This window comes from Heptranchias perlo, chromosome 30 (genome assembly GCF_035084215.1).
Source record: "Heptranchias perlo isolate sHepPer1 chromosome 30, sHepPer1.hap1, whole genome shotgun sequence".
NCBI classification, from domain to species: domain Eukaryota; kingdom Metazoa; phylum Chordata; class Chondrichthyes; order Hexanchiformes; family Hexanchidae; genus Heptranchias; species Heptranchias perlo.
This window is the reverse complement of record NC_090354.1, coordinates 3,872,472-3,898,904: the sequence shown is the minus strand read 5'-3', so window position 1 is coordinate 3,898,904 and position 26,433 is coordinate 3,872,472. Positions and strand designations below refer to the sequence as shown.

The 26,433-nt window shown below is 40.7% G+C and overlaps 1 protein-coding gene across 2 annotated transcripts; it reads right to left on the bottom strand.

Annotated features, from left to right (window-relative positions):
• Positions 1-1,341: 1,341 nt before the first annotated feature.
• LOC137299838 (transformer-2 protein homolog alpha-like) lies at positions 1,342-25,842 on the bottom strand. 2 transcript variants are annotated; one of them, XM_067968756.1, is made up of 8 exons: positions 25,638-25,842; positions 16,119-16,270; positions 12,505-12,670; positions 9,051-9,239; positions 3,711-3,826; positions 3,533-3,601; positions 2,043-2,104; positions 1,342-1,944 (listed from the first exon to the last, which is right to left on the bottom strand). In XM_067968756.1, exons 1-7 carry the CDS (start codon positions 25,671-25,673, stop codon positions 2,050-2,052), a joined length of 783 nt encoding a protein of 260 aa, XP_067824857.1. In that variant the 5' UTR covers positions 25,674-25,842; the 3' UTR covers positions 1,342-1,944; positions 2,043-2,049. The 2 variants fall into 2 exon arrangements, with proteins under 2 accessions (XP_067824857.1, XP_067824858.1); XM_067968757.1 differs by lacking the exon at positions 3,533-3,601 and having other exon boundaries at positions 25,638-25,841.
• Positions 25,843-26,433: the final 591 nt, after the last annotated feature.

Here is a 26,433-nt window from a genome sequence, read left to right as displayed (position 1 = left end):
GAGGCCCAAGCACCAATCCTTGCGGCACCCCACTAGTTACAGCCTGCCAACCTGAAAATGAACCGTTTATCCCTACTCTGTTTTCTGTCTGTTAACCAATCCTCAATCCATGCTAATATATTACCTCCAACCCCATGAGCCCTTATCTTGCGTAACCACCTTTTAGGTGGCACCTTATCAAATACCTTTTGAAAATCCAAATATGCTATATTCACTGGTTCCCCTTTGCCTACCCTGCTAATTACATCAAAAAACTAATAAATTTGTCAAAAACGATTTCCCTTTCATTAACCACGTTGACGCTGCCTAAGCATATTATGATTTTCTAAGTGCCCTGTTACCACTTCCTTCATAATGGATTCCAGCATTTTCCCGATGACTGATGTCAGGCTATCTGGCCTGTAGCTCCGTTTTTTCTTTTCCTATTCACTGGGACCGTTCTAGAATCTAAGGAATTTTGGAAGATCACAACCAATGCATCCACTATCTCTGCAGTCATCTCTTTTAGAACCGTAGGACGTAGGCCATCAGATCCAAAGGATTTATCAGCTTTTAGTCCCATTAGTTTCTCCAGTACTTTTTCTCTACTGATATTAATTACTTTAAGTTCCTCACTCATTAGTCCCTTGGTTCCCCACTATTTCTGGTGTGCTTTTTGTGTCTTCTACTGTGAAGACTGATACAAAATATTTGTGTAACATCTCTGCCATCTCCTTATTCGCCATTATAATTTCTCCTGTCTCAGTCTCGAAGGGACCAACATTTACTTTTCTCTTCCTTTTTACACACTTGTAGAAGCTCTTACAATCCGTTTTTATATTTCTTACTAGTTTACTTTCATATTCTATTTTCTCCCTTTTAATCAATTTTTTGGTCATCCTTTGCTGGTTTCTAAACTCTCCCAATCCTCAGGCTTACTACTCGTGGCAACATTATAGGCCTCTTCTTTTAATCTAATACTATCCTTAACTTCTTTAGTTAGCCACGGATGGATCACTTTTCCCGTGGAGTTTTTATTTCTCAATGGAATGTACATTTGTTGAGAATGTTGAAATATTTCTTTAAATGTTTACCATGCTTATAACCTTTAATCTAATTTCCCAATCAACCACTGCCAACAGTACAAACAAGGAAATTGAATCTGGGACTTTCCTGGCCTGTGGAGCTCAGCTATTCGATCCACAGTGAGGGGACAGGGGGAGGAGCCTGGATTATCCTCTTGAAATTTGAACAAAATATTTTAGCGCCATAAATAGGACCCCTCCTCCCCCCTCCCCATTCCGTACATTTCTTATGAAATGGAACACCGAATGGTACAATGTATAAAGATCACAAGATAACTTCTTTAAAGATGTTCTTTACTGGTACTTTCAGCAAGGTGCAGCACTACAGCCTGAAAGGGTTACGGTTGCATCTGATAATCTTGACCGCCTTTTGAGCATGAGGAAATCAGGTCATACATTCTGTGTCTAAGACATTTATTGCATATCACTTCCCACAAAGCAGCTTTACAACTGAATCTTTCCTTATAAAGTACTGCATAATCAAACATATTGTGCACAAAAAAAAGTCAAGACACTTTGCTTAATATCCTAAAGTAATCAGAGTACATATATACCAGAAATTATACTACTGCAATAATTGTGATTTAATGCAACAGCACAATATTGTATGTAGGTTTCCCATTAAAAAGACAGGCTCTCTAACACTATTATGGCCATAAAAGCAATATCACTTAGTGAAGCACCAGAAAACTATTATATCTTAAAATGAGACTTCTGATTATAGGGCTTTGCTTAAAATAATTAAAAAAGCTTTTTGTAAAAAAGCGCCACAATGCCCAAGAATTCCCATTTTAGTTAAAAAAAAATCCCTGTAGGTTTGAAAAGGTTCCCATCCGTTTAAACTGGCAGGAAATACTTGGTGGATGTCATCAGTATTGATCTGCAGAGAGAAAATAATACACATCACTTCAAAATCTGTTGAATTTTTTTTTTAAAGTTTTGCACAGCAGGAGGGAAATTATAGGCCTCAACACTTACGTAGGGTTTAAGAACGAGATCGAGATCTGTATCTGCTGTAACAGGGTGAAGGTGAACGTTTTCTAGGAAGAACACAAGTTTGACTTTAAATAAAAATCCAGAATACAACCAGGAATTTGATTACCACGAGCACATGTCCTCACTTCTTACAAACATCAAGCAGGCAGGCAAGCCAAAAACCATCTACCCACATCCACGTTATTTTGCAATTTACAACAGATGATATCCAATAGTTACTGTAACATTACAATACAAATTGCGCTAAAATGAACTTTAACATGTGAATGTGACTGCTTCACTTTCCCTCAATATGCAGCCAGCTAGTGAATACATGCAGGCATGGTTTGATTGCAGGTGAACATTTATGTTTCATTTCCAAGTTGTAGTAGTACAATACCAATTTGAAGAGTAAAGTGAAAATTTCTGACATGTAGCCAGAAGTTCACTTAACTATTATGAAATTAAAATTGATCGATTAGGTACAGGCTTTTGGAAGAATGAGTCACTGATTCATTTCAGCTACAGCTTGCATTTATATGGTGCGTGCCTTTAAAGGTAGAACAACGCCCCAGGCACTTCATAAAAGCATAATTAGACAAAAATGGTGACTGAGCTGAAGGAGACATTAGGAGGGGTTAATAAAATATTGGTCACGGAGCTGGGTTTTAAGTTAGGTCTCAATGGAAGAAGGGAAGGTAAAGTGCGGAGGGAATTCCAGAGCGTGGAGCCTAGATGGCTGACGGCATAGCTGTCAATAGTGAGGCAAAGGGAGGGAGAGGATGCAGAAGAGGCCAAAGTTGGAGTAACGGAGAGTTCCGGGGGAGCTGTAGGGCTAGAGGAAGTTAGAGGTACGGAGGGTTAAAGCCATGAAGTGAATTAAACATGAAGATGGACACTTTAAATTGGTGGCACTGAGGACCAGGAACCAAAGTAGGTCAGCAACATCAGGGGTGAGTGTAACAGTGCAGGATGGGATATGGGCAGCAGAGTTTAGGATAAACTGAGATTTATCGTGCTTGAAGGACAGGAGGCTGGCCAGAAAAGCTTTGGAATTAGAGTCTGGAAGTGACAAAGGCATGGATGACAACAGTTGGAAATGTCCTACTAAAATCTAATGATCCAATTAATTCACCCAGCTTGCTTCAAATTAAGATTTGGGTAGAACAATAGGCATATATACAGTACCTTCAACTTGGTGAATGCGCCAAAGTGCTTCACCAAAAGGGAGGGGAAGTCAGGCACCAAGCAGGAATTAGGAGATGGGTTGAGAGAGGTTACCAAAGGCATTAACAAAAGAGATAGGTTTTAGGAGGCTTTTGAAAGTGGGCAGTGATTCAGCAAGGCAGACAGGCTTAGGAAGAGAATTCAACAGTAGAGCAAAGGGAGGGACACAACCAGAATGAGGATAGTGGAAGGTATGTGCTAAAATGTAAACATCAGTGACAATAATATCCATGAATTGACCACATACAGTTTGAATCAAGCATTACCTGTAGGTGTAATCCCCCTCATGGTACCTTTCACTGTAAGAGTCATTGTAATGGGAAGAACCAACACTACTGTAAAATGTCAATAAATGTGCCCAATTCAGTATCTAACTACTATAAAAAGGTAAAGAAAGTACTGTGCAAAAAAATAGGTTTCATACGAAAAAATGACTGCGCTCACGTGGTATGTCTGCCCATGTAGATTCCTGGGGTTGGAGTGTGGGGTCGTTTTGTAATGGAATAATCTACCCTAATGCGTCGACCATCAAGTTCCATCCCATTAGCACGTTCCTTTGCCTGTAGAGAAGAAACTAAGCATTACTTTGATGCCGCTATTCTCAATGTTGTGCTTTGCAAAAAAAAAGGAATCAAGTGTAGATCTCAGTGATTAACTGACAAATCTGTATTGTTAAATGCAAAGCAACAGTTAGTGTGAATAAAAAACAAAATGCTGGAAATCACAGATTAGGAGAAAAGACAGGTTAATGTTTTGAGTATAGCATGTCGTCAAAGCGGACTAACAGGTAACAGGCCCTTATTGTAATATTTCTCTGTATTCAAAGTTTTACTTTTATTCCAATTGAAAAGTAGAAAATTTGCAGAACTACATTAATGAAAGGAGGTTACACAAATGGCTGCACAAAGTGCGAAAATTAGGAATAAGGCCATTTATTTATAGCACTAAGATGACTACACTGTGGCGCTGGGAAACTCAGATGGAAACAATTTAATTAAAGAGAATTGGTCTTTCCGATTTGTTATAAAAATGAGGGGTGGGGGAAGAGAAAAATGAGACTGAAGAACAATTTCTAGTTTAACGTTTATACACAATTAGAAATCGACACTCGAGACTGCGGTTTCAAATTCCACCTAGTATATCGCGTTATGAAAATATAACCGTCATCGTGATGGTCCCACCCCTCCCCCAAAATGTACAAGCGATTTTAAATTAGGCCAAATAGCCAACTACAGAACGGCAGGAAAAGTGTAATCTGCAATTTCACGATTTAATACATTCTCCCAATACAATAAATGTGAATTTGTTGCTGAAACAATTTATGTTCGGCACACATTAGTAGGAAACCACACTGGAATCTTGTGGTCCTGATTAAATGTCGAAGTCTGGAATTCCACTGGCCGAATTGAAACAGTTTAGAAAAATACGGAAATGCTGAAAATGTTGCCAATTACAACACAAAGTTCCAAAATTGCAGATACCACAAAAATAAACCACAGAACCGTTCCTGCTTTGTTTGTGTGTACCTGAACTGAACATTTCCATCCTGTGACGTTTGCTGTTCACGATCGTCTATTTTTCCATTAAGATTTTGTCATTTCGAAAAACACCATGTGCATTTACTAGTTTTCTTTTTTAAAAATCTGATTGATGACAATCATAACGAAGTAGACGGGCTACATAAATATATTTATGAAACTTCGAGTCTTGTTCAGATCCTTAGGAAAATAGCAACGCACGCCTTTCAGCGAGTTCTTCTATCAAAGCACAACATGGCCTGCTTTCTTTTCCGCTTCAACTCCTCTCCTCATCCTTGGCTTGTTACTACTCATCTTTCTTCCCACAGATAAAAAACAGCTACACAGCTGGACAAATTAAGACATAGTGTACAGGAAAACTATTGCAACAGATAAAGTTGCCATTATGTCGCCTTTTTTCTTTCACTGGTGTTTTTTTCCCCCCTAAATCTAGCAAATCGATATGTGATTTATAAATAACCTTCCAAATGTTTCTTTTGGTAGGAACTTAATTGTTTTCCAAATGTGAAGTTAGAGCACGTGGACATTGGGGGAAAATACAAGCAAGCCAACGCCTTATAGCAAAACTTAAACATCAGACACTTATCATGTGCAACAGATAGCGGCCTGTGTTTTGCTGTTTGTACCGTCTAGAGGGTGAGGCGAGACATGCCCCCTCCCGCCCAGGCGCCTCCCGCGATGTTGAATGGTTACGAAGAGCTGCACGCGCGCCATTAACAAATAAAATCCAGCCACGCAGTCCAATCAGGAAGCTCCACTTTGCAACAATCCCAGCGCCTCCAACCAATCAAGTCGTGTGCCCGGGGCTCACGTGCTCTCACATCCGCAGCGCAGAGTACAAGCGTAACAGGCATTTCAGGGAGTTGGACCAATTGCACCAGTTTCAAACTCTTTACATGCTATAGCAACCCGTTGAAAACCACTTTTGACATAACCTGAGGTAGGTTCTAGACTCTCCAATAATGCACGCAATACAATAGGGCTAAATATTTACTTCCACGCGAAGGTGGAGCTTGTGATTTTTTTTACAATTTACCCCTCTTTCAGATCTCGCTGTACCATACTGCAGCTCACGTTGGACAGACAGGCAACATACGGCAAAAGCCTGCAACAATGCAACTGACTACCAAGACTAGCCCCAGTGTCTCATTCTCGATTTTTGCTCCTTCTGGGGAAGGGCCTAGATTCTGTTCAGTGTTTTCTCTAATCAAGATGTGGAGATGCCGGTGATGGACTGGGGTTGACAATTGTAAACAATTTTACAACACCAAGTTATAGTCCAGCAATTTTATTTGAAATTCACAAGCTTTCGGAGGCTTCCTCCTTCCTCAGGTGAATGCTGTGGAAAATGCAGCATTCACCTGAGGAAGGAGGAAGCCTCCGAAAGCTTGTGAATTTCAAATAAAATTGCTGGACTATAACTTGGTGTTGTAAAATTGTTTACAATTCTCTAATCAAGGTTGGGCACTCACCGTGTATTTTCACCCTACTTTGCTGTGACACAGTACGTTAGCGCACCCAACTTGCTATGCCACTAAATTGCTTTTGTTACAGTTGCAGCCAGGTACATTGCATTTAACATCTTTGCAGTCGTAAACTGAACATTAAACAATCAACATCTTCCAATGAGATTTTACTTTGCTCTGAAACTCCCTCCCTAAACCCCTCCACCTCCTTTAAGGTGCTCCTTAAAACCTACCTAATATCTCCGTATGTAGATTGATGTCAAATTTTGTTTGATAATTGCTCCTGTGAAGTGCCCTGGGACATTTTACTACGTTAAAGGCACTATATAAATGAAAGCTGTTGTTTGCTTGCTCAACCTAGAGTAACGGCAGTGCTGGATTGTCTACAGTACATACAAAACACTAAACTGCTCAAAAGTTACTTGGGATTCTTTCAAATGAACTTTCTATTATGAGTCTCACAATGATTTAGTTTGAGGGATTCACTGAACACTAAACAACTTGCATTTATAAAGCGCCTTTAACGTAGTAAAACATCCCAAGGCGCTTCACAGGAGTGTTTTCTGACAAAATTTGACACCGAGCCACATAAGCATGTCCTGGGCATGTACAGGCAATGCTAAAAATGCTGTCAGTTACAATTTCCCAAATTTTCTGAATTAATCCCCAATTATCAACTCCCCTGACAGCTCACTGAATGAATAAATGTATTGCACAGCGCAATACTGAGCTATGCAGACCAACAAGGTCCCATTTGATCTCTGATCTGAATTTTTTTTTTAAAAACTCATTCTTGGGATGTGGCTGTTACTGGCAAAGCCGACATTTATTGCCCATCCCTAGATGCCCTTGAGAAGGTGGTGGTGGGCCTTCTTGAACCGCTGCAGATGGTGTCTTGATACAACTGAGTAGCTTGCTAGGCCACTTCAGAGAGCAGCTAAGAGTCAACCTCGGTAAGGGACTATAGTCACATATAGCCCAGACCGGGTAAGGGCATTAGTGAACCAGTTGGGTTTTTACGACAATCTGGCTGCTTCATGGTAATTTTTTTTTTTTTTACTGATACTAGTTTTTTATTACCAGATTTTGAAAATTGAATTCAAATTCTCAAATTGCCACAGTGCGATTTGAACTCATTCTCTGGAATTAGTCCAGGCCTCTGAATAACTATTCCAGTAACATAACCATTATGTTGATGTACCCATTTAAGGTCTCTGCTGTACTGTGGGGTTTCAATGTTCCTGTGCTAACGAGAGAGGGAAGAAATAAGCCAGATAGTTCACCTCTGTGCTGCAATTGATCCTGGGACTTTCTCAGTCACTCCAGTTGGTGTAATTAGCCACTTAGCAACCATGGGAGACAAAGGATATATTACCCCTGTTCCCCCTCAGTCTACAACCAGATTTCCTTCATTTTATAATGTAGTATGATATTTCCAGTTCAGAGGCACCGTTGCAAAATTAATGAAGATTTGACAAAATCTGCAGACTGTGGCACTATGCTTTTCTTCTAATGTTGTAGACTACAATGTGATAGGATGCAGCAGCCACATATTTCTCCAAACAAATTCCTACGGCCAAGCTGTTAAGAGATACTAGACATGGCCATGTGATTTCCCATAACAGTGAAGAAGTCAACTCAAAAGAAATTTCGAAAATAATTTTTGGATAGGTTCTTTTTCCTTTGTTGGCATCTCCTTGCACTATTTCCCCAGGCTGCAGACCAATTTTCAGAGCTTCACTAATACCACGCTAGGTGATTGAGAGAATCCAAGGAAAGTGGGGTAATGCCTGGGCATCCACTTGGCACAAGGAAAACTATTGCCCCATGAGCAATAGGAAAACTGATCACTATTCCAGTTTAAAAATGGGGGAAAAGAAAAGCTACTGAAGGATGAGCTAGCAACAGTCAGTAATAGAACTTAAAAACTGTGCAACTCCCTTGATGGTCTGGTGGGTAACGGCACCACCTGGTGCCGTACCAAGTTATAAAAGTTCAATTCTCAGTTTTCTGTCAGACAGATAGAGCGACTACAGTTAAGCCTTAGGGTCTCAGGGTTCCAAATACTGAAGGCTAGCCAGTAACTTTCCCTGCTGGAAATTTATTGGGGATGTTGGATGAGAACCGGACCTGGCTCAGCCTACTAACCCATTCTCGGTTCACAAATAAAGAGTAGCCACTTGGGCAAAGCACCAAAGAACTGCAGTTACCTGTGGAATAACACTTCAAGCAACAATCAGCGGGATAATACCTGTGGAATAGCACCTCAAGCAACAATCAGTGGGATAATACTGTAAAACGTTCCCTTTGTAAATGGAGTATTGCTGCCAATGCATATCCTACACAGCATGGCTTCAAGTACTAGAGTGCCAACTACTTGAGGGGGTTCCCACTCTAAAATTTTTGTTTATGAAAAATGGAATCTTAAAGTAGAACAGGAAAATGAAGCTTTTACTAACAATTAAATATACAAGTTGGTTTACCCCAAGGCTGTAAATAAATTGTAGCAATAGATTTTACATTTATGACTTTTGCAAGTTTACCAAATTGTGCAGATTTAGTTATCCTATTCATAGCAAAATTATGGAAAGGCAACATTTTAAGCTTTCTGAGGTGGCTTCACTTTGGACAGTCTGAAATTACAAGCTGTACATCTCACTGACCAGACTGACAGCAGCAAAGCAAGGCTTTTCTGTTACTTCTGGAGAACATGAACTGTGGTAACAGACGAACACTTAGCTTGTCCCCTAATGGAGATTCAGACTGTTGTGTAAACATACTTCTTTAGAGTCTTCAACATTTTCAAAGTAGACAAAAGCGAATCCTCTTGATCTTCCTGTCCGCTGATCGTAGATGACATTGATTCCTGCAAGTGGTCCGTATCGGGAAAACACATCACGCAGGTCCCGTTCGGTGGTGTACAAACTCAGGCCAAACACTCCTAGGCAACTATTAGGGTTTGGGTTGGCCTAGGAAGGAACCAAAATAGCAGTTCAATGACAACGTTAAAATTTTAGTTCAGAATGGGAACACTACTGACAATATTTGAAATATAGACTACTCCCTTCCCTCCCTGTAGCTACTGTGGAACAAACTTGTAATGAAATTAATACTTGGTAGGAGATATTCAGGTGTCTCCTCTCAGCTACGAGCCACTCTATTGTGAACAAGCCCATTGGCTCCTGGTTTCATCTGCAATCCTGCAGATCAGTGTTTGGGTTGGTTCTGGATGCCAATCAGATGCCCAAGCCAAAATAAAGTCAGTACTGGCTGAGTACACAGTAGTAAAACTATTAAAACAGATTAAATCACATTCCACCAAGTAGTAGTTTAATGTTTTCCATTATACCAAAGTCCCCTTCCCATTACATTTCCTTTTAGCAGGCCCATTTTCACAAGTTATTTTAACTGTAATAAGAAAATTTACTTCTCATTAATAAAACGAATCAAAACCAGTAGACCAAATAGAGACACAGGAGAATGGGCCTGATTAAACCTACACTTGTTGAATGTCTGTCTGCATAATCTCAGGTTGCAGTGGGGGGATTGTATGGGATTTCTCCACCCCCACAGAACAATTTTCTGCCATTTTCTCCCACCTGAAGGAATGGCATTTCCTAGGGCATAGTTCCACCAATGGACGCTGGTGGGCATCTGCTACCTTGCTCAAGAGGTCTTTCTCCACATGTGAAAATAGACAGTGAAAGGCAGGAGGTTATTTGAGGAGGTGTCACAATTAAGTCTCATCCAGTCATCACCTGAGGCACACAGACAAGAGCATCTTTAGGAATCACTGGATAGTGATTAGGAGTAGGAACTATGGCTGATTTCCAGTTCCCTAGTGCAGGAATGCAGAGGCCAAATGGACCACTTATACTGAGATCAGCAAACTCAGTAGAGTGGAAATTGAAACTGGGACCTCTTCATCTGTGTGGTGAGTAGCTGAGCCTTAAAGACCACAAAGCTCACTGCTTTCATTTCCAATCTGTGCAGAATTATCTGATCTCAGCCAGACTATGGTAAGGTTGCTAAAATTAGTTCCAGCAACCCTGTTTTAGGTAGGGATAAATTATCCAGAGTTTCTACTCCTGATGGCTATGCACAACTCCTGCTGCAAATGCATATGTTGAGTGAGGACAGAATCAGGGTTGGCTATGATCTTCCCATTCTTTCTCTACCCACCCCCCCACACCTCAAATCAAAGAGCCTCCCAATACTCATCGTGAAGGCCCACAGATGAATAATGGCCATTCAGGCAAAGTAACTGAGGGTGCCTTTGCCCCTGGAACCATACCCCAGTAAAGAGCCAACATTTTCAGCGATGGGACAGAAGAGAAAAGTGCAGTAAGAGGGAAAATAAAACTAACTACATTACCTACTGAGGTGAAAGCTATGGTTCCCAAGTACACAAAAGCAAGGGTGTGGTGGCTGCAGGGATTGAGATTCAGGCTGGTGGGTCTGTGGCTTGGATCATTAAAGCTGAATTTTCAGTGATTTTCTGTACCTCTGGTTTAATTTGTCAATTTTATTTTTGTGGTTTTTACTGCAGGGATCCGTGCTTCTTTGGAAAATAATGGCGGTTTAGTGTTTACTGCAATGCCAATAACTAAAAACATGTGGAAATAATTGTTTATTTAGGAGTAGCAGATGCACACTGTGGCCAGGCACCATGTTGGACTTTTAAAATAACAGCCTCTGATTGGCCAGGAACTCTGAACCTGATTGATGGCATCAGTAAGGTTGTGTCCCATGATTGGCTAAGATGCACAATCAATAGGACGCTGAGTGGCCAACTGTAACGACATGGCAGGTGATTGGTTGATCTGGGTGTGGGTTGGACACCCCTATGTAGTGCCTACAGAATACAATTGCACGTCATGTCATATTCCTGATTATGTGTCAAACGGTGTGCACGCAAGACAGCACAAGTTCTTTGGAAACTACTTTTTCTTAAAATCTCTGCTATGTTGTCGGTAGTGCTGAGTAGAGACTCGGCACCTGTTCCAAAATGAGGGGGAAAAAAGCTTAAAAATCAGCGTTTCGTATTGCTTGTGGTGTCAACTGAAGTGAGATCGACAAAGCCGGGAATCAGGTCACATGCCCAAAGAATTGTGCATGGCTTATGGGAAGTGAAAAATAGCAAAGACCCAGTAGAACTGCCACCTCAAATACTGAGACAGCACCAATTTGGTTAAAAATAATGCCACTGGTTAATCACCATTAGAAACTGGGCTGAATATAAAAAAAAACTCACCTGCATTTGCTGAGTAAATACTGGATACTAGGCATACAGAATGCACCTCTGATACGTTAACCATTGAGTGGGAATGTAGTTTGGTGTGCACCAGTACTCTGTATCACAGTGTAGGAGGGAGCTGCACCACAGTTTTGCAAATCTCAGCTGAGTTGTTAGGGAGATGTTGAACAGAGGTCAGACACTTTGCACTTGGCTGCTGAGTCGATCTGGGCCATTTTTATGCACCCAACAGTAGCCAGTTGCAAAATGGCTTTAGCAGAGACCTGAGGGGAGGTTTCTGTCCCACCCATCGTGGCCAGAGAATGGTGTGTGGTGCGTGAACCTTTAAAAAAGGGAGGAAAACCAAAAATAAATAAAATCAATTGACAGCCCCATAAAGACAAGCAGTACTAAACGTATACCCACCCAAGTCACCACAGGTCACCTGTCTCAGCTAGGCCACCAGAACTGATGAGACATTCCAATTGCCAAGGAATGCTGCTGGCAGCCAGTCTTTCAGTGACACTGACTAGTCATGAAGCATAGAGCCTTATATCTGGCCAAGGTTATGTGGTAGCAAGTTCCTACCTCCTTTTTTGGAGGAAAAAGTAGGAGGTACAAGGCTACTAGACCTAGGAGCAAGTGCTATTTAGGAACACGTTTTCTCTCCACACAGATTTTAGCTCATTCATTTTGCTGAGATTCAATTCTAGATGGGTGACCTTATGAATTTTACCTCTTTTGCTCCAACGCAGACCCATGGTAAGGTAGTTAGGATCAGTTAAAATAAGATGTCGAATTGCTGACCTAAATTGATAGATTCTGCTGCAACTTGTTCCTCTGCTCCATAAAATTGTGCTGCTGTGTGGCTATGATCCAGAAGCATTGGATATGAAATCCACGCTATTAGTGGAAAGGGGAATTCCCAAAGAGCAAGTTTTCTTGGCAAATTAAACTCATCTTACACGAACTGATCATAAAAAAAACTGGTCACTGACCCTGTTTCCAAGATGACGTCGTCTGCTTGACATGGGAGAGCGGCTGTGGCTTCTCCGACGCCTGTACCCAGGTGAGTAAGACCGGCTCCTGGATCTTCTCCTGTATGACCGAGAGTGTGATCTGGATCGTGAATAGTACTTGTGAGAGCGGTGTCGTGAGCCTGAGCTGTTAAAACAGAAATGTAATTAAATGGATGGCTCTATTAGAGGAGATTACAAACTACCCTGACAGTGGGAAGCAATGGTTTCATAAAGTCCCCCATAACTAAATTTATTTCCTACATTACAACAGTAACCACACTTCAAAAGTACTTCATCGGCTGTAAAGCGCTTTGGGACGTCCTGAGGTCGTGAAAGGCGCTAGCTAAATGCAAGACTTTCTTTAAATGCAAATAGTGGGGCTCAAATTGAACTCATTTCCATAGTCAGCCAGTAATTGTAATTAATAATTCTCTTTAAACAGCAAAATCAATTTAGATGAACATGCAAGAATCTGCTGATTCCATGCAATAATTCCTACTATATCTTTAGTTATGGATCTGACTTGAGGCTTTTGGACTGGAAACATACTGAGGAATTTTCTCTTTAGTTCTGACAGGAAATCCTAACTCCATGGGTGAACTGAAATTCTAATTGTCCTCACATATTGCATCTGGAAAGTCTACCAAGAGGCAGACAAACTTGACTTTCACCCAAAAGCTGTCATTTCAGACTCATGAAGCATTCCAAAAAGGGTATTTTAACTGCAATGGCCTGATTCTAATTTCCTTATTTTTGAGTATATGTTGATTCAGTATCTTTCCGCAATATTTGGCTTTTGTAAACCGTAATTAAATTTGGCTCAAAAGCAAAATACTGCGTATGCTGGAAATCTAAAATAAAAACAGAAAATACTGGAGAAGCTCAGCAAGTCAGGCAGCATTTGTGCAGAAAGAAACAGTTAATATTTCAGGTCAAAGATCTTTCGTCAGAACTGGATGATGTTAAGAGAGTTAATGTTTTTGAGCAAATACAGAGCAAGGGGGAGGGAGGGGGAGAAGAGAAGGGAGAGGTGGGGAGGAAAGATCAAAAAGGAAGGTCTGTGATAGGGTAGAGGGCAAAAGTGATTAAATGACAAAAGGGATAATGGTGTAAGGCAAGGGAAGGTAGTAATGGGACAAGTTAAGAAACAAAAGATTGATCGGGGCAGCCATAAATGGCAACAGAACCATTACCAGCACTAGGTGACTAAAAAAATGGGAGCAGTGGTTATGATCTGAAGTTATTGAAATCAATGTTGAGTCCAGAAGGTTGTAAAGTGCCTAAATGAAAGATAAGGTGCTGTTCCTCGAGCTTATGTTCAGCTTCATATACCTTCAATCACAGGTGGATCCAAAACATGAAGGATAGAATTTAAGTTCGCTAAATTTGGCTAATTGTTTTACCCTGTAGGAACTGGTCCCATAACATGGTACGCTCCACCATTCGAGAGAAGAATCTGATTCCACAATCTCCGGTGAATTCTATACTACATTTGGGAGTTTGTTAAACCCGAGCACACTAAACCTTACACAGCACATCGTAAAGACATTGGCTTCTGATCACTGGAAACTTGGCCTTCTAATGGAAACCACCTTTTTGTTGTGAACACAAGAGTGTTGGGAAAAATCCTGAATTGTAACACCCCCATCCACCCCCAATGATCAAAGACATCGCAGACACGCCAGCTGGAGGGTTGCTGGCACTCATGGAACTTTATACTCAAGTATGGGTTACCATCTTCAGGAAAAGGAGAACATTAAAAATATCTCAATACTCCAGCAACTAATTTGGATAGCTCTTTCAAAGCCGGCACAAGCACGATGGGCCGAATGGCTGCCTTCTGTGCTGTATCAGTCTATGATTCTAAACTGGCTTAAGGACATAACATATCCAATACAAGACACCTTTGTTCATAGCAGACAGACTGAGATACACTTACCGATTTAAATCTTCTGTCACCTTTCCTTCTACCTGCAGTTACCATATTTATGCTGGATGGTCTAAATCCTGGACCTTTCCAGAGTCTGTCAAAGCCACCTCAATGCCCCAACACCTAGGTTACATCCTCACCCAGCTCTCCCTCTCCCCTCCCAAAAGGAGATCTCCACAAGATACTGTATTCACAGTAGTAGACAATATTCATCTACACACACCATCTAATTCCAGTTGAGACTGCAGCTCATAATTGGGCCCCATGAATGGGATGCAAAGTTACTACCTCTAGAGCCACAGATCACCACTGCACAAACATCTCATTAAACAGGGTGTTTAAGAACATAAATTTAAATTAAAGTGATCATTCACTTTCCTTCATTCCCAATCCCATGTTCATGGGAGATATTTTAATGCTTCAAACATCTTGATCAGTTTCTTTTCCCCTAATTTTTTTTGCTACACCTCTCCTCTCTAGAAGGCATTGACTCCACATTGGTGTATGCTTCCCCAGGCACCAGTGTCACTCCAGTACCTCGCTCGAGTGACCAATATTCATGAGAGCCTCGACAATCAGAATCCCATAGCAGGAGCCATCATACTGTCCTCAACTGACATCCACATGTGCACACTTCCTGGACAATGCTCAGGAGTGGGAACCCTCCCCCTAAGTGAAGACACTGAGGACAACTGTTGCACTCCCACGACTGCTCAGCTGAGATCAGTTAACATAGCAGAGGATTGAAACTAGAACCTTGCCAGTCTATATGACTCAGTTGCTCATTGGATAAACTCACTAAGCCATTAGGGGAAAATCTGCTCATGGTCGGTTCAAAACATTACAAACAAAATAGTGAGTCAGGTGAATTGCACAAATGCTGTCTCAAGTTGGTTTTGGGACCAACAAAATGATCTTAATAAAATTTCATCCCTAGCCATCGCCTTGTAGAAATGAAGGAAGAAAAGAAAGCAAGCATTTGCATTTCTGTAGCCCATTAATATGTCCTCAGACATCACAAAGTGCTTCACATCCAATGAATTACTTTTGAAATGTAGTCAGTTCGGTAGGTAAAAGCAGAAGCCAATATGCACGTAGAAAGATCCCAGAAACAGCAGATGAAGTTAAATGAATGACCAGTTAATCTGTTTTTTGGTGGTGTTGTTTGAGGGAGCCAGGACACTAAGAACTACCAGCTCCTTTTCAAATGGTGCAATAGGATCTTTTGTGTCTGAAACAGGCAGACAGGACCTCAGTTTAACTCATCTGAAAGGTGGCACATCTGACAATCCAGCAGTCCCTCAGTATGTACTGAACTGTCAGTCTATATTTTGTGCTCAAGTCCTGAGCAGGATTTAAACCCACAAGGTTCTGACTCAGAGGCATGAGCACTATCAAATGAGCCAACAATAAAAGGTGCTTTTCTACTTCCACCCATAAAAGATTGCCAGCATTGCATTAGGATTGACTGAACGTGTAAGGAAGTGGTCAGTAATAAAGAATAGGTTCAACATTACAATGGACATCTGGCAGACACAATTCAAGGACGTGTAAATTCTGACAAAATTCAAAACTTCACAATTATAATTTTCAGGGAGCAGTGAAAAAGTATTCTTTCTACACACTTAAAAAACACAAGTTCTTTTGCAATACTTTCACTCACCGTGACCTGGACCGTGATCTAGATTGTGAGAATGGAGTCCGAGATCCTGACAGGTTTGATGACCTTGACAAAGAACGAGAAGCAGATCGGCTTTTGGACTTGGTCGGTTCAGCTGGGCTCCCGCTCCGTGACCTTGATGATGATCTCCCATCCTAGTGCATCAGGACATTTGATTACCAAACAGAAACCAGGTAAAACTCCAACTATACCCTAATTAGGCAAAAGTCTTATTCTCAACTACAGCACTTAATTTCTCCTCAACCACCTCCCTAATAAAGCAAGCCCCAATTAACCTAGCTAGAATGTTAAATCTTCCCTAAAATCATATTTGTTCAATTTTTTTTTCTATAAATCAGTCGGATTATAAATTTAGCATGCAATTTATACTAGAACTGTAGCATACAGACACAAATAGACTATATACATTACTTGGCCTAGGTATCTTTCCTCCAGACACCTTCTTTTAAATTTACTTCACTCGTTTTTACTTTTTCTTTTCTTCATTCTTCATTTTTCAGTTTTCTCACACCGTGTATTCTTCACCTTCCAAACCACTTAATGCCTTACACCATGCATGCTCTTCTATCTGACCATCCTTCGCTCTCATTTCAGCTTCAAATTTATTTGACTGATCTGCAATACTTGTGTGTATAGTCATTATCTTGATTATCTTCCATTATTCCACCTTCTTCATGTACATTAACCTTAATGGAAAAAGAATATTCAGCAAATGGATTCAGATTCAAGCTTGTTGTAAATCTTAATTTCCCATTAAACTTTCTCCACCCATTTTGGGATTTTTTTTGTTGAAGTGTCTATTTAGCCAAGGATAAGCAAATTAACCTTTACTAATTTTATATAAATCAGGTACAGTATTCAAGTTCCTTTGGGTCTGAGATGACAAAATCAAGCACTACAGTGAAACAGGTAGCTACTTTAAGAAAAACTATGTGGTAAAACTTTTTAAAGAGTGTTACAAGCAAAAATTCAAGAAACCCTCATTGATCAACAGAATTATTTCCACATAGGTTTTAATATCTAGTGGAAATACATTAGAGTGGGAAATAGATGATAGTGAAAGGACAGTGTGTTAATTCACTAACAAGAAATGGGTTTAAATTCAGCATTCAGCTGATGGTAACAGTCTCCTCTCTTTTGGCTTGAAGGGCCCTTCATGAAATTAGTTTCAACAGTCTCAACTCAATTCTTACCAAGATTAATGCTGCATTTACACTACAACTGTAGCACTGTCCATCTCCATTTCACGAGTCAAATTTGGCCATGACTCCAGATTTATATTACAATTTTAGTGCTGGTGCAAAGCAAAACCATTCTGCAACAATGCTACAGCTGTAACGTTAAAACTAAGTCTACAGCAATAAAATGCCTATAATCTGGCACAACGTGCCAATCTCATTCAGAAAGGCCACAATGATATTTGGTGTGGGGAAACAGTGCAATGTGGCTGCTCCTCTGAGGCAGCTGCTAAGTAAGGCACACTGTTGAGGCAGAAGACTTTGCAGCTCTTTGTGCTATATCAACCAGTGGCTACAATGAGAAAACTGTTTCATTTCCCTGTACTCATTCCCTGACTTGATCCTTAATGAACACAAAAACAAAATAGGGAAGAAAATACAATGGGATAAATCACCCTTTTCCTCCTGTCATATAAACAAATTGGGGTGGGAAAGAGGGGGAAGGGTAGGGGAGTATACGGAAATCAGCACTCTTTTACTGTAACGTTCAGTATTACAAGTCCCAAAGATTCATCTTTCTGGGCTGCTCATGATTTTATTGCCATCACATAATTCTTGGTCTTGCTACAGCAATTCCCCAGAACACTAAAGCACAGGTATGTGAGAAAGCACTAGTATTAAAAGAGCAGTTCTGAATTGATCAGTTAGAAACAGAATGGCACTACCCAAGTCAGTCATGCATTCGTAAGAGAAATGATCTAAGAATTGCCTTAAATGTGTCCTCAAAATGGAGTCAGTAATCATACTGAATACTAGGAAAGGAAAAAGCTAATACTAATTAAACCATGAAGGCTTCTACAGACAAAACATTCCATACCAGAGATAGAAAACAAGCCGCCAAGACCACTGGCCTGCAGATAGCTCATTTGCAAAGTGTGTGTGGGGGGGGGAAAGGTGGGGGAACCTACCTTATCTGGACCTGCTTGTGACCTTTTTGTTAGAAAAGACACGAGAAGATAGGGAGTAAATGAGCGACCTAGCGTGTGTCTAGGTGCTGGTGTTTCATTGATTGGGAGGTCAAGGCTGTGTCAGGTGATTGACACCAGAAGGGCTGAACTCTAACAAAAATATCACTGAGGTTGGTCAACAGAATTAAGGATATACAAGATGGTGTTTTTGATACTAAAGTTCAGTCTTAGTTCTTAGTTTAGCTCTAGTTCTTTGTAGTAGGTGTAGGAGTTATGTTTCTAGTATACGTAGTAGGGTATCTCTAAAAATCAGAGAGTGCATCAACAGAGAAAGAGATTACAGAAGTTATTATAAGCTAAGCCGGCCAGATACAGGCAGATATAAATGTGCCACTCAGGCACAGGTTTCCAAAATCAAGAAAGGCAAGACTTAAGCCAGCTAGTCCAGACACAACTATGAGCACAGAAGGTGAATTTATCCAGAAGCAGAGGATCCAGAAGGAATGAATAGCAGCTCTACAGATGGGGGTTCTTCACTTTGACATCTCTGAAGGCTAACACCATCTTCCCAGAGGAAAGCGAGGCCACCAGTTCATCCACACCAGCTCATAAGGAGATCGTATCAGTTTGGGAAACATTACTATCTACAACATATAGACTTTAATCTATTTACTGGATTGGCTATCTAATGCTGTTACCTTGCCAACTATCAAATGAATTTCTCCAATTCATATCAATCTCAGACACTGATCGCAATTGTAAATTTAATAATCGGCATGCAGCTAATACAGAATTACTGTGAACTGCCTTTGTAACCTCTTGTTTATTTTATCAATTAACACTATTGGCTAAATATTTGTATACTTAATGTTTAAGTTTTAAGTGCTAATTATGATTTTAAGCTTAATGAACAATTGTTAGTTCATGAGTTTGTTGTCTGACTTTTGACAATTGGCAAGAAAGGGTTAATTCATTCACTCAGTAGCTTGAGGAACCTGATGGGAGGTTGGTAATATAAATGCTAATATAATACGAACTGGTTGATTTAAGACAGTTTGGCGAGCCAAATTTAGGTGCATTAACTCATAGGCGTAAACTAGGTGGTAAATCCCAGACTGCCACTTGACGAGGAGTTATGGTGAAGGGCTAAGGATTTGTCTGGTGCTCTTGATGAATATTCTCGTCAGGATATCAACCCCAGTATTCTTACACATTAGAAAACCTGAATGATCAATGTGGGCTTCTGAAGATTGGTAATGATGCTATTTGATAGGTAATCTTTGGAACACAAACTTTTACATTCCCTCATTGTGTTTCAATGGTACAGTCCAGAAGTAAAACCTAAAACAGTGTGAGTGTGTTAAGATTCATATAACACATTCATGGGTATCATGAAACTGTCATCTAACTATCTGTGCCAAACTGGTTATCTAACGTGGTGACTACTTTATCTGTTCTAGTTTTCATAATTTCATAGAGGGCTCCACACTGCAGAATTAATTTTTATTTTCCACTACTTCAATCCCAGATTTTTTTCCCCTGATTTTCAAGATACTGAAAGGAATTACAGATGCTTACCTTGCTCATTTTTTTTTTTTGAGGATGACTGTAATCTTGTGGTAATTATTGCGTTTCAATCTAATTGAAGTGCTTTAAAAAGCTTAAAGTCTACACATTAAAACTAAACCACTTTCCTGAAACAAAATCATGCAGCAAGTGCATCCAGCCCCCTAAGGCTAGTACCAACATTAAAGTTAATCTCAGATTTTGGAATTTCAATCAAGTAAAAACGTACTTTCTGAAAACTAATCTTAAAACCGCGATACAGGTTGAATGTACAGGTTTACATCAGTTGATCTAAATGACAAAATTCCTCTAAGCAGCATGTTACTCACACCACAGTGCTGGAAGGTGTTTTGTCAGTTCTCAAACAGATCACTAGGTAAAGTGTCTCATGATAGTAGAAGCTTTCCTCCATGGAAGGGATGCTAATAATGGATGCCACAATTTAATTTCTTGTTAACTGAAGAGTTCTGTTGCTAGTCATAATTATGGAGTCAAACTTTGTGGCAAATGACAATTAAGTATTTAAGTAAAAAAGATTGCAGTAAAGCTGTGAAGGCATCACAGTTAATCTATAATTTGGGTTTGCTAACATGCAAAGAGCTAAATATATCTTCTTCTGTTGCATGCTTCATTCTAACAGGCACTTAAGATGTAGCAGAGGTAGAGCTCAGCACCACTGACATATACTACTTACCAGACTTTTACAGAAAAAAAGAATTAAATTGATTTTTCTCTCCTTCCTCGCTGTTTTCCCCCCCCCACCAACTCCCGACAAAATAAAAATCAAAACATGACAATTGAGATGGCAGGACTACGGTTATGGCCTGCTCCACAAACACCTCAAATAGTGGTCCGTTACAAATAGATGGAAGTGTAATTGGACAATGCTGGTAATGTCATGATGGGATTCACTGATATGACAATGTTGTACCATGTTAGAAACAATGGTTTGATCTTACAAAATGTTTGATATTAGACAATAAAATGCAGCATTGCCCAGTGGGAACAATTTTTGGGGCATTTTACACTCAAAATCCATTAATATCTACTAGGGAAAAAGCTCCTTCATAGAAAGCAAAGACACCTTGCTGCAAACTTTTGTACATAAAAGTGAAGACCCTAGAGGGCTATATACCACACTTACTGTACCATGAACTCTAACTTCCATACAGCATGCTTAAAAAGTAATAAGGTTACAGCAGACTGTACCACAGAAATGAACTAAGATTCAACAGCTCACCTTATGACTGCCGGCGCGGACACGATGGGCCGAAGGGCCTCTATCCGTGCTGTATAACTCTATGACTCAGTGGATGAAAAGACTGATTGGGTGGTACTGAGACAAGCAGACCAGGAAAGTTCTAGGTTCAAAGCCTACCGTTGCTGATATAATTAACCTCAGTGCCCATGCGCTGGGGAGAGAAAAACTAGCTGGGCCTTTCATTCGATTGCTACCCAATGACCCATTCTGGAATTGCACATTGTATGGATGGCAGATGAGAGGATAGGATTCAAAATAAAAACAGAAAATGCTGGAAGCACTCAGCAGGTCAGGCAGCATCTGTGGAGAGAGGAAGGTAGGGTTAACGTTTCAGGTCGATGACCTGTCATCAAAACCCAGGATAGGATTTGCCTGTGATGCCCCTCACAGTCAAACAGCTTAACATCTGAAGAGTGGTCACATGGGCAAGAAACTGGAGAACAAAACTCCAGTTTCCAAAAGATTTGAGGGGAAAAAAAACAGACCTAACCTTCAGAATGTCTTCAAACATGACTTTCCATGGAGCAGACATATGGTTGAACTTATTTTTCACATTTGTTTCACCACCAGAATGTCTTCAAAAACCAGAAGTTTCTTTAGTTTCCGGTGCTAATTTATGCTTTGGCTTGTAAATGTTTTAAATACAGCTTTCCCAATGGTTCACTGTGTTGATCCAGTTAGTACCCAAGCCAAATAGGCCAGGAGGATAACAGGTTTAATCTCCAGTATGTGCTGTGCTAGCCAATCCCAGTAGCGGTTCTACAATTGCTCTTGGGTTAGGTCGCTGGGGGGGGATTGGGCAGGGCTTCCATTCTTCAATGCTAGTGAACAGCTTGGCTGGAAATGCACTGTTGCATATAACGGATGAGGGCCAGGAATATGATCGTTTGTGATGCCCCGCAGAGTAAAATAGCCTAATACTCACAGTGGAGGCTCATGCATGAATAGTTGGGCAAGATACAGGACTCACACCTTCAGCTGAGGGGTAGGGAAATAAAAGAAAGACTTGCATCTATAAAGCCTTTCACAACCTCAGGACATCCAAAAGTGCGAAACAGCCATTGAAGTACTTTTGAAGTGTAGTCACTGTTGTAACATAGGGAAACAAGGCAGCCAGTTGGCACACAGCAAAATCCCACAAACAGCAATGAGATAAGTCAGATAAGCTTTTTTTTAAAAATGATGTTGGTTGAGGGACAAATATTGGCCAGGACATAGAGAACGCCCCTTTTCTTCGAAATAATGCCATGGGATATCTTCTTGTCCACCTGAGGGAGCCGACCAGGCCTCGGTTTAACAGCTCATCTGAAAAAAGATGGCACCTCCAACAGTGCAGCACTCGCTCAGTACTGCACTGAGGTGTCAGCCTAGATTTTGTGCCCAAGTTTCTAGACAGGAACTTGAACCCATGGCCTTCTGACTCAGGTGAGAGTACTGTGACTGAGCCATAGCTGACAAAATGAAGAAATTTGGTGAGAAAGCAATAAAACATTTTAAATACTTGTTTAAAGTGAATGATGACATCAGGGGAAAGAGTAGAAGGGAATTACTATGCCAGACAGAGCTGAATATCTGATGAATACAGTAAGCTGTTGGTAGTTTCCCTCCAAACATTTTTATAGATATGAATTATTCTACTGCATATAGAAGCAATGTACACATTCAAAATATTATCTTCAATTTCACTGAAAAGTGGCATTCTTTAATGTCTCACAACCAGTGGAAGCCTGCACTTTCAAGCAGTGGTTACTGGGTGGCAGTGAGGAGCAGGAGCTGATTTTTCTCTTCCTTAGCCCAAGGACTATCAGACAAATTGTAATTCCCTCACTGCTGCCCAGCTAAGATCAACTATCTCAACAGATCTGGGGATTGGCCCTGGGACATTCTTGGTCTGTTCAGTTCAGCATCACACCAAGCAGTGGATTTACCTTACCTTGTTTTAAACAGTGAACATGGACATAAGGTGAAACATCTTAAAAGGAGTAACTGTACCCAACACAGAGTGTGCTGAATTAACACTTAAAAAGAGAAGGATCTATTTATCATTACTGTTTGCAGAATTACTGATTGGCACATTATTGGATAGTGTCACTAACATTACATGCTCCAATTAGTTATGCCACAAATGGTGGGATGCACATTTATCTGCACAAATGTCCCCTCAGCTCATAAACTGATATCCCTGAGTGTGGAAAGAAATCATAGGAAGAATCACCTCAGGCTACTTTATCACACCCTCCGTGACACGTTATTGAACAACGAAAACCTGCATGCCTAAATCTAATTGGGAGTGATGCTAAAAAAAAAACTTCCAATAACTTGGAAATATGACTGATAATTTAGTTCCCTCCCAATGTCAGACTCAGTAACTCCTCCAAGACAGTTCAGAGATAAACAGGGAAAGAAACTAAAAGCTAACTGACTTTTTTTTTGTTAGAAGGGGTACATTAGAAACACTTTGGAGTTGACAGCCTAGTCAAATAGCCATAACTGATGTAATTTCAAACAACTAAACAAGGATTTGGCTTTAAAGACTATTTTATTGTGAACTGCAAGTACATTGTTGCAATTCGCTGTTCCTTGCAACATGTATGTATCATTAAAGAATAATGCGACTACCGGAAACAGTAAACAAGTACAGCGCTTCAACAGTGTATTCAATGAAAATGTCAGCTAATTTTAGTATTTGCAGCTTCAAGGTCCTACAGTACTTTGTCTCCTCTTAAAAGGCACTTGGGTACAGTTCCTCAGACATCAACAGTCAGTCCTCCAGTTTCTCACCCATTGGCCATACATCACGTGCAAGTTTCAACACCTATTTTACCACTAAGATCAGCTTGGCCAAGCCTAATCGTGTTTTCACCCTTGGTTCACATATGTGCACTTTCCAAAAGTGGACAGCGATCAGGATCAAGGACCCTGGCTGTGTTTTCTCTCCACCCACCTCTTAGCCAACGGGTAATTAGGCCAATTTTGGCATCCCAACAGTTACCCTGACTGAACAACAAACTCAACACAGGCCTGTAATCAGACTCAGGACCTTCTGGTCTGAATGACTCACGGACCTGTGTCTCATCAACCTAGCCATCAGGAGGACAGGAATGGCAAGCTTCAAGCTCCCACTTCTGAAAGGGATACTATATAAAAACAGATCCCTGAAGGTAGCAGGACAGGTAGATAAGGTGGTTAAGGAGGCATACTGGATACTTTCCTTTATTAGCCAAGGCATAGACTACAAGAGCAGGGAGGTTATGCTAGAACTGTACAAAACACTAGTTAGGCCACAGCTAGAATACTGCACACAGTTCTGGTCACCACATTACAGAAATTATGTGATTGCACTAGAGAGGGCACAGAGGAGATTTAGGAGGATGTTGCCAGGACTGAAGAATTTTAGCTATGAGGAAAGACTGGATAGGCTGGGGTTGTTTTCTTTGGAACAGAGGAGGCTGAGGGGAGATTTAATTGAGGTGTATATAATTATGAGAGGCCCAGATAGAGTAGAATCTATTTGGGCCTCTCAATTAGCAGAGTGGTCAATAACCAGGGGGCATAGATTTAATGTAATTGGTAGAAGGATTACAGGGGATTTGAGGAGAATTTTTATCCACCCAGAGGGTTGTGGGTCTGGAACTCTCTGCCTGAAAGGGCGGTAGAGGTAGAAAACCTCATCGCATTTAAAGGGTACTTAGATATGCACTTATAATCCACAAGGTTACGGACCAAGAGCTGGAAAGTGGGATTAGGCTGGGTAGCTTTTTCTCAGCTGGCACAGACACAATGGGCCGAATGGCCTCTTTTTGTGCCATAAATTTCTATGATTCCATGATGAAATGCATTTTTGAGTTGTTCTCTGGTATAAACATTTCTATTCACATCTATTTTGTTGGGAACACATTTCATACGAGTCCTAGCCTGTGTTTTGACCTGTGCTGTACTGCATCCAGTTTCAAAGCAATCTCTAGCAAATAACTCTGGTTTTAAAATGCATGATCCAAAGCTATCTCCCCATGTTACTTGCAACTTATTTGTTTTTTGTTGCTAAAATAAACGTCTCTGAAAAAGTTTTCTTACAAAAAGAGATTAAAAATAAAATATAAAAGGTCGGATTTTTTTTTAAATTAAAATTTCAGACATCTTACAAAGATGGCTGACAATAACAAATAACCCACCGTCGGCTTTCATTTGAGGCTGGAAGGTGGTAACATTAAAAAAGATTGCGGTGGGGTGGGAAGAGATGAGTTTATGTTTACCTGTTTTAAAAAAATAATTAATTTTTCTTTTCAAGAAATGAAGTGAACATGTAGGAAATATATATATATATATCTCCTTGGTGATGCAACTGAGGCAATAACATGGCAATAAACCGACTGCTCAGCGGGCCCTGCCATGTGTAAGAAGGAATTATTTACAGATAACCGAGGTGCTGAGGTTAAGATTTTCAGGGAATACAGAAACCCTGAAACGTCAAACCCTCGATGGCTGTGCTGCAATCCCTCAGAATGTTTATTGCACCATTTCTACTCACCCTTTCCTCGTCAGTCAAGTCTTCTGAGTCACTCATTTTGACAGAAAGAAACAAAAAACACACGCACAAATAAACCAAACAAAAATCAAACAATTTAAACCCCGACGGAATTAAAGACAAACTTTACCGCGCAGCTCGTCACCAAATTACAACATAAACCACAGCGGCTGAGTTGCGCCGAAAACATAATGGCGCCCTGACAACCGCGCCCTTTTATACCGCGCATCAACCGCCCGCCCCCTCCCCCCCCCCCCCCGCTGGCGGAAGTGACGACACGGACCACGCTGATTGACATGGTCAGTGACCATTCGCGGTTGAGAGTCCTTCTCACGAGGCGGCCTGTCCCATCCCGGCCCTTTGGAGGGAGGGGCGGGACTTACCTAGCTGTCAATCCAATCTCCATGAGCATCATAGAATGGGTACAGCACAGAAGGAGGCCATTCGGCCCATCGAGCCCGTGCCAGCTCTTTGCAAGAGCAATCCAGTTAGTCCCACTCCCCCGCTTTTTCCCCGTAGCCCTCCAAATTTTTTCCCTTCAAGTATTTATCCAATTCCTTTTTGAAAGCCACGATTGAATCTGCTTCCACCACCCTTTCAGGCAGCGCATTCCAGATCATAACTACTCGTAAAAAGGTTTTTCCTCATGTCACCTTTGGTTCTTTTGCCAATCACCTTAAATCTGTGTCCTCTGGTTCTCAATCCTTCTACCAATGGGAACAGTTTCTCTTTATTTACTCTATCTGAATCCTTCTTAATTTTGAACACTTCTATCAAATCTTCTCTTAACCGTCTCTGC

Coding starts and splice junctions, on each gene's coding strand:
- LOC137299838 (XM_067968756.1), bottom strand. CDS start 25,673: ATGAGTGACTCAGAAGACTTGACTGACGAGGAAAGG. Junction 16,271..25,637: donor ACTTGACTGACGAGGAAAGG/GTGAGTAGAAAT, acceptor CTGATGCACTAG/GATGGGAGATCATCATCAAG. Junction 9,240..12,504: donor GACGTCATCTTGGAAACAGG/GTCAGTGACCAG, acceptor GTTCCTTCCTAG/GCCAACCCAAACCCTAATAG.